The sequence below is a fragment of the Hyperolius riggenbachi genome, chromosome 3 (assembly GCF_040937935.1).
Source record: "Hyperolius riggenbachi isolate aHypRig1 chromosome 3, aHypRig1.pri, whole genome shotgun sequence".
Lineage (NCBI taxonomy): Eukaryota > Metazoa > Chordata > Amphibia > Anura > Hyperoliidae > Hyperolius > Hyperolius riggenbachi.
The window spans coordinates 74,904,701-74,918,617 of record NC_090648.1 but is presented as its reverse complement, the minus strand read 5'-3'; the positions used below and the strand labels follow the sequence as shown (position 1 = coordinate 74,918,617).

Here is a 13,917-nt window from a genome sequence, read left to right as displayed (position 1 = left end):
AATAATACCCATATTAGGATTCACTGAGTTCAGTGACCGTATAAGGGACATAAGAGCCAGTTCACACTTGTTTCTCAATGCAGATATGAAGCCATGATATGCAGAAACCACCAGTCATTTATAGCAGTCTGCAGGGGCAAACCCAGGATTTTCCAGGGGGGGGATTCCTGAAAGGTCTCCCTCATCCACGCATAATACAATATCATAATATGGTAGGACATCATGCTGAGTACACACAATGCAATTTCCCGTCCGACCGACCAACAACGGGAAGCAGGAGCAGTTTGGATACAGATAATGAGGACAGCCAACATTGGTAATGAAGGGGAAAGTGAAGCATTCACCCAGCAGGAGCACAGGGCTGTGTTCATACCTGACTCTGTTAAGTCTCCCAAAGCTGCTCCATGCTCTGTACACACGCTGCTGCTCCATGCTCTGTACACACACTGCTGCTCCATGCTCTGTACACACACTGCTGCTCCAAGCTCTGTACACATGCTGCTGCTCCATGCTCTATACACACACTGCTGCTCCATGCTCTATACACACACTGCTGCTCCATGCTCTGTACACACACTGCTGCTCTGTACACACACTGCTGCTCCCTGCTCTGTACACACACTGCAGCTCCATGCTCTATACACACGCTGCTGCTCCATGCTCTATACACACGCTGCTGCTCCATGCTCTGTACACACATTGCTGCTCTGTACACACACTGCTGCTCCCTGCTCTGTACACACACAGCAGCTCCATGCTCTGTACGCACACTGCTGCTCCATGCTCTGTACACACGCTGCTGCTCCATGCTCTGTACACACATTGCTGCTCCATGCTTTGTACACATGCTGCTCCATGCTCTGTACACATGCTGCTGCTCCATGCTCTGTACACACACTGCTGCTCCATGCTCTGTACACACACTGCTGCTTCATGCTCTGTACACACGCTGCTGCTCTATACATACACTGCTGCTCCCTGCTCTGTACACACACTGCTGCTCCATGTTCTGTACACACGCTGCTGCTCCATGCTCTGTACACACGCTGCTGCTCCCTGCTTTGTACACACACTGCTGCTCCCTGCTGTGTACACCCACTGCTGCTCCTTGCTCTGTACACACGCTGCTGCTCCCTGCTCTGTACATATACTGCTGCTCCTTGCTCTGTGCACATGCTGCTGCTCCATGCTGAAGCAACGACCTTATTATCTTTAGTGTGCCACCCCCCTTGAGACACTCATATAGCCGGTGGTCATTGCCTCATTGTGATACACAATCCCCTTCACCGCGGCAAGGTAATGATCACGAAGGGGAATTGGCACATGTACATGCCTTTTGTTTTCTTATTGCAGCTGCAGTGCAGCCAGAAAAAGTAGGCAGGCATGTACACACACCAGAAAAATTAGTATAGCGGCCGCTGCTAGCAGCGGCCTTAAAAATTCAGGAATCCACCTGGAGTCCTGGACCCTGTTGGTGGTGGCGGAGAAGGCAGTCAAGCGGCCTGCAGGCAGAGATGCTGTGTGGGGAGTGACTTAGTCTTGGGGCAGGCAGGCAGAGATGCTGTGTGTGGGGACTGACTTAGTCTTCGGGAAGGCCTGAGCGTGCTTTGCAGACCAGGCATCCGTGGTCAGATGGACCCTTGACCCAACGGCAGAGATGTCAGGTAATGTCAGACAATGTCAGACATGGTAAGGCTGGAAGCACACTCGTCTGTCGGTTTTCTTCATGCGTTTTCTGCACACCATGTTTGTCTGTGTGTGTGAAAACATGCACGTTTTATCATAGATTTGCCATCTATGTTAGAAATATTAGTGGGAATATGGTAAAGAAAATTGTGAAAATACCATGTATTTTTTGAGAAAATCAATTCTAACATTTCATAGGAAACTGCTCAACAAGGCATTTTTAATTAATCAGTCTAAGGCCCCGTTCACACTTGCGGTTGTCTGCCAAACAGACCGGATGACCTGACCGGATCCGGACCGGATCCGGATCGGAACCATACGGTTCTGATCCGGATCCGATCCGGATCCGGTCAGGTTGCATCAGGTGTTCATCAGGATGCGATCCGGATCCGTTTGGCAAAAGTTACGTAAAAAACAAAAAAAATGTTGGGGTCTGGGAGGTCAGCAGAAGGGGGACCTGTGGAATCAGGCCCTCCGCTGTTTAGCACTCACCTCCACCTCCAACATGCTGCCAACATCTCCAGCTCGTGCTGCTCCACTCCAAAATGCTTGCCCATGTGTCCCCGATCCAATATCGCCGCAACAATCCTCATAGGAAGTGGGGTAGAACATCCAGATTTTTAGCCAGTGTGTTGTGCGCTATCCGGTTCTCATTGATTTGTATTGGCCGGATGGTGCAGTCCGGCTCCGCCCCGGATACGGCTGCCGGAGGAGCCGGACCAAAAAATAGCGCATGTTGGAACGGACGCCGGAGTCCGGATCCGGTCCGGCTCCGGTCCGGACGAAACAGACGCATGTGAACGGTGGCATAGACTTACATTGCTATGCCGTGCGTCCGTTTCGTCCGTTCCGCATGCGGTGCGGCTCCGGCACGGCGATTCCGGATAGCCACCGCTAATGTGAACCGGGCCTAATTCACAAGAACCTAGTTAGGGAGCTGACTGCACAAATATAGATTTTTTTTTTTCTCCTCGATTGTTAATTTTCCCTCTGGACTCCTTATTATCTCTGTACAGATGTTATCAGCACTAGTAATGCTAGGTACTGTCACAGGACCCCTAGTGGCCGTACCGCACAATGCCTTCCAATCGGTTTCAGCACACAGACCATGCAAGCTGTGGTCGCAATCGGTGCGCAGAAACCACTGGAATTTTGGCAGCAGACAGACTAGAAGGGAGCATGTGAGTTACGGTAATTACAACTTACACACTATTTCAGGGTATAACTGTGACCACCTCTGTTACCATGGGACAGAGGAGCCCACTGACTGGCTGAGTCTAGACCTGCAAATAAAAATGGTTAAACACACTCTATTCTGTCTAGCTAGCAATAATAGTAGCGACTCTTCAGAGACCAGGTTCAGTTTGTGCGGCTAAATAGCAGGGTAGCTGAATAAACAAAATGGCGTTAGAGTCGTTTTATTAAAATGCAATATAAATAATATAATTATTATAATAATATGACATTTGTCATATCTCGGCTTACGCTTTCCGCACACACATGACCATCACAGATTCATATTCCTCAGAATATGCCAGTTCATATGATACCAAACTTGGGCACGTTTGCATGCCCAGTTACAAAATAGTGGAATACCTCGGGTTTTGGCTATATCAGTGGCCCCAATTTAATATCAAAACATTCACAAGATTTGGACCAGCAGAATGAGATAACTTTCACATCTCTCCTATGAACGTTATTCTTAAAATGTGCTAAAAATCATAACTCCATGTACTTCTTGATCTGGCTGAATGGCCCCGACAAGTCTGCCTTCATGCTGGGACTAGCTTCCTTGGCTCTGAAAAGACTTTTGGTTTGTTAATTAACATCTGAGTGTAAGATCAGCTTGGACAAACTTTGAGTTTTGGCTAATTAACAAGTCACAGGCACCAGGCTTCCTGCCAGTTGGTACAAGGGAAAAAAACCTGTCTTTTAAATGAAGGAATGCCATTTTCTGATCGCTGCACAAGTCTAACCAGGAAGCGATCAAAAAAATCGACGGCGAATCTTCCAGATTCATCTGCGTTTCTCACGGCTGTTCCGTGACAGGTACACACAATGCAATTTTCTGACAGATTAACTGTCAGATCGATTATTTCCAACATGTTCAATCTGCTGATCGATTTTCCATAGAAGTTCATGGAAAATGAATTGGAACATTGATCGGAAATCAGATCGGACATGTTGGAATTAATTTATATAACAGTAAATCTGTCCGAAAATTGCATTGTATGTGCCTAGCATAAAACATTGAGTTTAGTGATGAGTTACTGTGTAATGTCAACAGCAGGAATGACATGCTTGTCTTTTAAAACAGGTCTGAAATGATTCATGCAGGTATACTTCATTAAACATCAGAGCTTAAAGGGACACTATCGATTAACATGCTTTTTTTTTTTCAATTGAGATAGGAAATGTTTGGGAAGTGCTGCTAAGTGCTGGTGTATACATTTCACTGCTTATCTATTTGATTACCGTTATCTAATTCCTTTCACATTTTTCTGATGGCAGTCTGCTGAAATTCTGAGGGGAGGGGGGACATTCCCTCACAGTGTATCTGTTAAAGGGGAACTGAAGAGAGAGGTATATGGAGGCTGTCATGTTTATTTCCTTTTAATCAATACCAGTTGCCTGGCAGCCCTGCTGGTCTATTTCTCTGCAGTAGTATCTGATTAAAACCAGAAACAAGCATGCAACTAGTCTTGTCAGATCAGACTTATAAGTCTGAACCACTGAAACACCTGATCTGCTGCATACTTGTTCAGGGGCTATGGCTAATAGTATTAGAGGCAGAGGATCAGCAGGGCTGCCAGGCAACTGGTATTGTCTAAAAGGAAATAAACATGACAGTCTCCATATACCTCTCTCTTCAGTTCCCCTTTAACCCTGTGTGTGCAGAAAGCTCAGTCAGAGACAGGCAGAGCTTTCTCCCACAGAGAGCAGAGGAAATGTATATTATGTGCAACAGTGCAACATAAACATTTGTAATACTGTAGTGTGTGAAACCTGATACCTGTTTTCAAATAATCTGCTTTAATATTACACTGTTCTTAGCATGTCAGACTGCAAAGATTCATACAGATTCATACCTCTGCAAATGAAACATTCCAATCGTAGCTAAAATCTACACACAATGAATTAAAGCTTTTGCCTCTGATATTTAACATTAATAGTAGGAAAATGTTAACATAGCTACTTAGACATTATTTGTCATTTTAGAACACTTGGGCATTGATAGTATTCCTTTAATGTTAAGTACTTTTAAGTATAAGTAAAGTACTATAAAATGAAGAATAGCTGCTTCAGGCGGAATAGGAGAAAAGCATGACTTTGGGCTTCTTCTACCCTCCCCTGGAATAGTGAATAATTCTTTCCATAATATCTCCCTGTAGCATTTTCCATCAGTGCTCCATAAATGGAAGCTGTTGATCTAAACAATCCCGCCCGTTCATCACGTGTCATAATACTGCACATGAAACAGTCACTGGCCGCCTCTCCCTCTCCGTCCCGAACTGACACATTCTGAACTCGGGGAGGAGAGTGGAAACATCTGCCCAGCTTCTCCCTGACATCTCTCACTTCTCTGCTGGAAGCCCACTTCATTCTGTCATCCTACCTGACATCTACTGTACACAGCGTCCCGATGGAGCTCTCTGCCGTATGGACTTTAATCACCCTCACCATCCTCAGAGCCTGCAGAGTGAACAGTAAGTCTCATCCTAGAATCCTGGAGGGGGGTTTATTCGTGTACGAGAGAATCAAACTCACTTAAAGTGTAACTGTCGGGCATAAAATCAAAAATCAATTCTTTATTTGTATCTGGTAAACAAGTAATAAGGATGCTAACAGGGCAATCAAAAAGTTAAAATCTTTATTACTTTTCTTGTTTATAAATGATCATTCCCCAGTTTACCGGACTCTTATTTGGTACGCTGCCGCACAAAGGAAGTTGCCGGTCCTGCTGGGTTGTCTTTTTTTGCTTTTTCTTTATTTCCCCTTAACTAATGTACAGAAGCAAAAAAGGACAACACAGCATGCCCTGCAACTTCCTTTTTGTGTACCAAATTTTGTGTGTACCAAATAAGAGTCAGGTAAACTGGGGAATGATCATTTATCAACAAGAAAAGTAATAGAGATTTTAACGTTTGGATTGCCTAATAAGCATCCTTATTACTTGTTTACCAGATAAAAATAAAGAATTGATTTTTGATTTTATGCCCGACAGTTACACTTTAAAGGACTTCCGATGCAAACTTTAAAATCTATTTTATACTCCCCTGTGGCTTCTTTCAACCCGAGCAGTAGTTTCAGTCCCTAGTCGCAGCCCTGGTCCTCCTCGGTGTTCCCGCTGCCCGCCCGCAATGATGATGACCCGTCGGCAGGGTCGGCTCTTCTTAGTGCCTACGTTATCTGGCGCACACTGCATTTGAGCACAACTACTGCGCAGGCGCAGTATGCGCCAGATGATATGGATGCGGAGTGCCCGCTCAGGCGCAGAAGAGCTGACCCCGCCAGCGGGTCACGATCCTTACAGCCAGCCAGCGGGAACACCGAGGAGGACCGGGGCTGTGGTGAGCGACTGAGACGGCTGCAAGGGGCTGGAAGAAGCCCCAGGTGAGTACAAAATAGATTTTTAAGTTCACATGGGAAGTCCTTTAAGGTGCTCAGTGATGATACAATCTTGATTGTACAATCTTATACAAAATTATAAGCTTTACTAGAGGAGACAAATACTAAAATACAACTTTTAATTAGACCGTTTTAAAAACATTGGTTGTGCTGATTATTACATAAGTAGTACAATCAGAATTGTATCAGTACCTTTAGAATGTCCAGTTTTTTATACCTGGATAGTTGTAACTTTTGCATCTGTAACTCTGGACTGCTGACAGTACTGCAAACATTTGTGTTAGATTATTTTGTTACTTTTTGTGTCCGGATAAGAAGTGGACCAGGTGACGTTTTACTTGTGCATGTTGATATTTCTTGTTGTCTGTGATTTATTTTGTGAACCGCTCTGCAGCTCACGCCAGTTTTCCGACTCTTGCTGTGAAGCACAACCCATAAGTCTTCCCGTACAGTACAGGCTTGTCTGCTGTCAGGACAGAGCGGAGAGACAGCTGTTTCTGTGTTTCTTCAGTCTAACAAATAGGTAGAGCTATCACACACTGCTGGCCTGCCTGGGTTACACCAGTACGTGTTTTTTGTAGGGTTTTTTCTATAGTCTTTGATTAAGGCAGGCCACACCCATATTGATTTTTTTCTGGCCGATCTGATTACTTTGATCAAATCGTCCTGTGATCTATCGCTCCCAACATGCCCAATCGATTGATTACTGATCAATTTCAGAGAGATTATTGATTAAGCATGTTGGAAAATCTCTGTACAGTGGGAGAGGGCAGCAGGGGATTGTTGGCTCAATGAAAGACTCCTCGTTATAGTAAACCTGTAACAGAAAAAGAGCCCCTGGGAGTTCTTACCTCAGAAGGGGGAAGACTCTGGATCCTAATGAAGCTTCCCCGTCCCCTCCTGCAGCCCAGATCCAGCGCTGGCCGCCCCTGAACGGCTATGCGGGCTCCAGGATCATAACAATCCCGAGAGAGCCTCGAGCAGGTGTGGCTTTCGTTTGGGCTCAGGCACAAATAGCTGAACCTGATTGGATCCACTCTACTGCACAAGTGCAAAGTATTTGCACCTGCCCAGTAGAGCGGATCCAGTTGGGTCCGTTTAGTGTTGGATCGGGGGGGCTGCAGGAAAACTCATTAGGATCCAGAGGCTGTCCCATCCCGAGGTATGTACCCCCCCCCCCCTCCCTTCCCCGGGCTCATTTTTCCATTACAGATGTTCTTTAACCACTTGAGGACTGTAGGTTTACACCCCCGTAGGATCATAGTTTTTTTTATTTATTTATTTTTAAATAAATTTTCCCTTTTTTAATAATTTTTTTCCCTCCCTCCCCCCGCCAGCCAATCACATCGATCAGCTGTCATAGACATTAGCCTGTAACAGCCGATCTCTTCTGAGCCTCCCAGGGGGACTGCAGTGCCACACGGCACGGTAACCCAGATATCCAAACTTTTTTACGCTTTCCAATTCGGATCCTGGATTTTTTTTTAAATCCGGATCGCTATCAACAGATATTTGACCGCATAACGTAGATATCCGCGGATATCCGGATCGCAAATACTGTAACTAAGGAGATGACGTCCTGGAGCCAATCAGAGGGCTCCCAACAGAAGCCCTAGCAACCAATCACAGAGGGGAACCCTGGCCAGCCCCACCTGACCTCATTGAGCCAATCAGAGGGCTCCCAGCCTAAACCCTGGCACCCAATCACAGAAAGGAACACTAGCCAGCCCCCTGTATAATAAAGAGGGCTGCCGTGATGAGACATATCGTCTTAGCTTGCTGAATGCTCACTGAGAGACATGCTCCAGTGCTGGTGGCCTAGCAAGGGCTGTACACAGTTATAAACCTAAAGCTGTTCAGTGATTCACCCCTTCACTACTATCACTACACTATTGTTAAATCGTTAATTAGCTTGATTGATGTCATAGTGTGACAGTCAGAGTGTGTTCTCCAGTGCTGCTGGGCCTTGCAAGGGCTGTACACAGTGATAAACCGAAAACCGTTCAGTGATTAACCCCTTCACTATCACTACACTATTGTTAAACCATTAATTAGCTTGATGTCATTTGTGTGACAGTCAGTGTGTGCTGCATGCAGCTGCTATGTGTATGTGTGGGTGCTGTGCACAGACCAGGCCAGCTGCTGCCTGCTGGCCAGCTATTAGCCTTAGGTATTGGTTAGGTTAGGAATTAGGGGATAGGATTACTGGTTTATTGTGTAGTTAGTACTGTAGTACTGCAGTCAGTGCTAGTAGTTGTTAGAGTAGTAGTACTACTGTGTTAGCTTTTTACAGAACTGCTGTGCTGTGAGCAGTGCCAGTGTGACAGTTAGTGTGCACTAATGTCTTCTCCTCTGCTGTCTTACTGTCACTTGCCACGTGTCACCTGGCACGTGACACTTGGCAAGTGCCACGTGACCCGTGGCAAGTGCAAATTGCCTGGTGCCATGTCCAGTGTTGCCGCTAATCTGTTTGTCGCTTATCGCTATTAAATGTTAAAGCCTTGTCATTATTTAGCTCTGTTTATTTTATTGAAAAATAGCGTTAACATACAGAACCCTCTCTGTACCTATCCCTAACCCCTAGACCCCCCCGGTGGTGCCTAACACCTTCCCTGGTGGTGCCTAACCCTAAGCACCCCCCTGGTGGTGCCTAACCCTAAGCACCCCCCTGGTGGTGCCTAACCCTAAGCACCCCCCTGGTGGTGCCTAACCCTAAGACCCCCTGGTGGTACCTAACCCTAACCACCCCCCTGGTGGTGCCTAACCCTAACCACCCCCCTGGTGGTGCCTAATCCTAACCACCCCCCTGGAGGTGCCTAACCCTAAGCACCCCCCTGGTGGTGCCTAACCCTAAGACCTCCCTGGTGGTGCCTAACCCTAAATCTCCCCTGGTGGTGCCTAACCCTAACCTTGACAGTGTTACATTAAATCCATTCACCGTTTTGCAGTTAAATAACTTCTGCAGTTTGGCTTATGTAGGGCACTATTGATAAATAACGTTACTGTGCGCAATAACATCTGCTGTTTGGCATATGAACAGCGCTATTGATAAATAATGTTACAGTGTTCTTCTTTTTTCCCTATGCGCCATTATTATGCAGTATTAACGATAACTAGCGATAAGCTATAGTGATAAGCGTTTATTTTTAATGCTGCGCCATTTTTATGCATAGGCGCTGTGCGCCATTATTCACTGATCCGGCTGCGGGGACATTCTTTTCCTGGAGATACCAGACCTGGGGGGCCCAGCAGCGCTTGGTGGTCCTGGGGCCCCCTCTGCCTCAGTGATAGCGCCTGCCCTGGTGACGTATTACACAAAGATAAAAGATATCTCGTGGGAAATGGGGTATCTGCTAATTGGAATGAAATTTAATCCTGGGTTAAAGTTCTTCTTTACACATCTAAAGTGATATCAATGAGGTCCTGCTGCTTGGGCTTTCAGACATGTGGCCTGATCTTCTGGAGTTTAGCTGCATGTCACAATGGCACCTACCTTCTGCTGATACAGCTGTGTGGGGGAATGGTGCTCACACACTCTCCGGAAGTTAAGAGTGGGTATTACAGCTACTGACCTTATCCCAGTTTTTCAAGTAGCCTGGTTTCAGCGATGGGGGGTTGGGGGGGGGGGGCGGGGGCAATGTAGAACAACATGGGTGTTCTTGGAATGCTGTGCAGCGGTGTGGGAGGAGAAGTAGTCAGTTCCGATCCAAAGTGGTCCTCAGTGCTTGGGGTCCATGGTTGTGTAGCCAGACAATGGAGCCACATGACTCCAATGTTGGACATAACCTCTGAATGGCTTTCTCATAGTTTCGTAGTGAGGCAGCACAGTGGTGTAGTGGTTAGCACTCTCCTCTCGCCCTGCAGTGTTGGGTCCCTGCAGTGGTGCTCACCGCCAGGTCGTGATCACGCTTACGCGTGGATTCACGACCATTTTGACGCATTCCGCCTCGGATAGATTTTCAACCACAAAAATCTGCTTCGGCTTCGCGTGAATGCGGACAGAAATCCGCATTCACGCTCTTGAAACCCGGCGCTGAAGTCGTGGTTAGCGGAAATGCGTCAAATTATGCGGAAGTGACACATTGCAGGCCAATCAGAGGGCCCCAGCCAGGCCCTAGCAACCAATCACAGGAGGGGAGCTATGCCCTCCCCTCCTGAATATAAAGCGGCGGCCATGATGGAAAAGCTCTGTCCTTGCTAGACTGTGGTGCTGAGAGGATTATCTCCAGGCCATTGTTGTTTGAGCAAGTGCATTTATTGTGTTAAAAACAAAGCGTTTTTTTTTGCTAACACTGCTCTTATACTGTACACAGTTAACTAGTCAGTGAGTGATTGCTGTAGTTAGTTGTAGTCAGTGTAGTGTAGTGGGAGTGTGGGAGTCTAGTGATTATTTAACTGTGTGTAGTGCAGGCAGGTTCAGTGCTGCAGTGTAGTCAGTGTAGTGGGAGTGGGGATTATCTGTGTTTAGTGCAGGCAGGCAGGTTAGTGCAGCTGCAGTGTTCACTTGTATATTCCAGTGACAGTTATACACTTGTACTATTTACAGACAGCCAGTCACACCGCCGGCGCCGCCACTCTCTGCCAGTGCTGTTCATTCATTTTGTCAGTGACCTTGTGCCGTGCCCAGTGCCCACTGCTCGCTCGCTGGCATATAAGCATCTCATTACACAGTGTGACATCCTTGTGTGCCCACTGCATCCTTCAGTGACCTAGTTGTATATCCAGTGCCCACTGCTGTGCCCACTGCATCCTTCAGTGACCTTGTACTGTGCCCACTGCATCCTTCAGTGACCTAGTTGTATATCCAGTGTCCACTGCTGTGCCCACTGCATCCTTCAGTGACCTTGTACTGTGCCCACTGCATCCTTCAATGACCTAGTTGTATATCCAGTGCCCACTGCTGTGCCCACTGCATCCTTCAGTGACCTAGTTGTATATCCAGTGCCCACTGCATCCTTCAGTGACCTTGTACTGTGCCCACTGCATCCTTCAGTGACCTAGTTTTATATCCAGTGCCCACTGCTGTGCCCACTGCATCCTTCAGTGACCTTGTACTGTGCCCACTGCATCCTTCAGTGACCTAGTTGTATATCCAGTGCCCACTGCTGTGCCCACTGCATCCTTCAGTGACCTAGTTGTATATCCAGTGCCCACTGCTGTGCCCACTGCATCCTTCAGTGACCTTGTACTGTGCCCACTGCATCCTTCAGTGACCTAGTTGTATATCCAGTGCCCACTGCTGTGCCCACTGCATCCTTTTAGTGACCTAGTTGTATATCCAGTGCCCACTGCTGTGCCCACTGCATCATTCAGTGACCTTGTACTGTGCCCACTGCATCCTTCAGTGACCTAGTTGTATATCCAGTGCCCACTGCTGTGCCCACTGCATCCTTCAGTGACCTAGTTGTATATCCAGTGCCCACTGCTGTGCCCACTGCATCCTTCAGTGACCTTGTACTGTGCCCACTGCATCCTTCAGTGACCTAGTTGTATATCCAGTGCCCACTGCTGGTCCCACTGCATCCTTCATTGACCTAGTTGTATATCCAGTGCCCACTGCTGTGCCCACTGCATCCTTCAGTGACCTTGTACTGTGCCCACTGCATCCAGTGATTCATTACTAGCAACATGTCTGGCAGGGTTTCGCGGGGTGAGAGGAAAGGGAGTTCAATTGCCTCAGCCACTTCTGGGACTGCTCCACGTCCAGGGAGAGGACGCCCAGCTGTACGTGGTCGTGATGCAGCAGAAAGGGGGGCAGCAAAGCCTGGGCCGAGTCAGCGGACGCCATTGTCCAAATATTTTAAAGTTTCTGGTCCCCGTGTGGTGGTTGAGCAAATGGAACCTGACGTACTCATGGACATCATGACTTCCTCCCAGACCTCTACTGTGAGCACCACTCCAAGCAGTAGCAGCAGCAGCCAACATCCCACGCTTGTTGTGACATCCACCCCAGCACCCACTGGTCAGCAGCCCTCCCAGGATGACAGCGTTCTGTCCCTCAGTCCGGCATCTGGGAACCTGCTGATGCAAGAAGCTCAGGACTTACTGGGGACTACTAGTCTACCACCAGTATGTTGCCATGGTCCTTCTGTGCTGCTGAATTGACCGCCCGCATTGTCCTCGTCCTCCTGACTCACTCGCTTCCACCATTGTACTCTGTCTGCGTTCACACTGCCCGGGTCACCGGGTGCATTTAATTTTTTGGCCAGCACTATGACGCTGTGCTGCTACTAGTACTACCAGTATGTTGCCGTGGTCCTTCTGTGCTGCTGAACTGACCGCCCGCATAGTCCTTCTCCTGACTCAGTCGCTACCACCACTGCACTCTGCGTTCACACTGCCCGTGTCCACTGACTGACAACTCTGCTGCAATGTCATTGCTAATTGCTGCAAAAAAAAAAAAAAAAAAACAAATTACAAAAACCTCTCTGGGGCCTTTTTGGCGTTAGCCACTCATCCTCCTCCAGCGGTACCTTCGCCGCCAAGTGCCATTGGAACTCGCCTTCACCTCTTTGATTGCTTAACGTGTATATCCCTTTTTAAAACCACGTATTACCAATTAATAGCCCCATTTACAGTGGTGATTTGTCTTTAAAAGCCATTAAAAAAAAAAAAATGTTGAAGTTATGTTGCCCCTTATCACCTCGATTATCCATGCAATTTGGGGGATTGTAGCATGTATGGGGGCTTTGTTAATAACGTGCAAAGAAAATCCGCCTCCGGGCGGGAATTCACGCGTGATTACGCCATTCACGGCAGAAAATCCGCGTGGTTGCGTGGACGCGGATGAAAATCCGCATGCGGCGGGGCCGAATGTGGATTTTTTTTTGCAACCACGCGGATTGCCGAATTCGTGGATGAGGCACATCCGAGCATCCCTGGGTCCCTGTATTGAATCCCAGGCAGGGTACTATCTGCAATGAGTTTGTATGTTCTCCCTGTGTCTGCATGGATTTCCCTCCCAAAAACATAAAGATAATTTAATTGGATTCCCCCTAAAATTGGCTGTAGACTCATGGCTGGATTCCCCATAAGGCACTGTAGGCTTGTGCCTAATATGTGAGATGCAGCCAACCTCCCTGAATGTCCCCCTGTCGGGTTACCTATGGCACATGTGAGGTACCAGAAGAATTACAAGTGGCTGGAAGAAACCCCCGGTAAGTTAAACTGGCAACTTTTATTTCACTTAAGGTACCCTTTAACTAGGGCTTTCACTGATTCTGCAAAGCTGCTCAGATGTACAGTATGTAACGGCCTGAAGAGACTTTATTAGCTGCAAACAATAGAGACTTTACCATTAGTAAGCCGCAGAGAATACACCAGCAGCAATAACAATCAGTGGTGAGGACAGACATCAGAAGAAGCAACTGGATGTGGCATCAGAAAAACAGGAAACAGGAAGCAGAATTAAAGGAGCTACTATACAGAAAATCTTACTCACCAGGAATCCTCATTGCTCAGACATGGACACTAAGGTCGGAATACTGAGGGAAATTTCAGTTTCATCATAAAATATTAGTAGACATAGATTGTTGCTGCTTTAGTCTTCTTGTAATTGTTATTCCTAGGATATATAAAAACTGGAATGCAGATCGGTGGACA

The 13,917-nt window shown here is 47.2% G+C and overlaps 1 protein-coding gene across 1 annotated transcript in view; it reads left to right on the top strand.

Moving 5' to 3' along the window:
- The first annotated feature begins 5,171 nt into the window (after positions 1-5,171).
- Positions 5,172-13,917, top strand: part of LOC137561006 (intercellular adhesion molecule 5-like) — a 50,530-nt gene continuing 41,784 nt past the window's right edge. Inside the window, exon 1 of the mRNA XM_068272212.1 lies at positions 5,172-5,393. Coding sequence (XP_068128313.1) covers positions 5,330-5,393 — 64 coding nt within the window. The 5' untranslated portion in view covers positions 5,172-5,329. The remainder of the gene's footprint in view (positions 5,394-13,917) is intronic.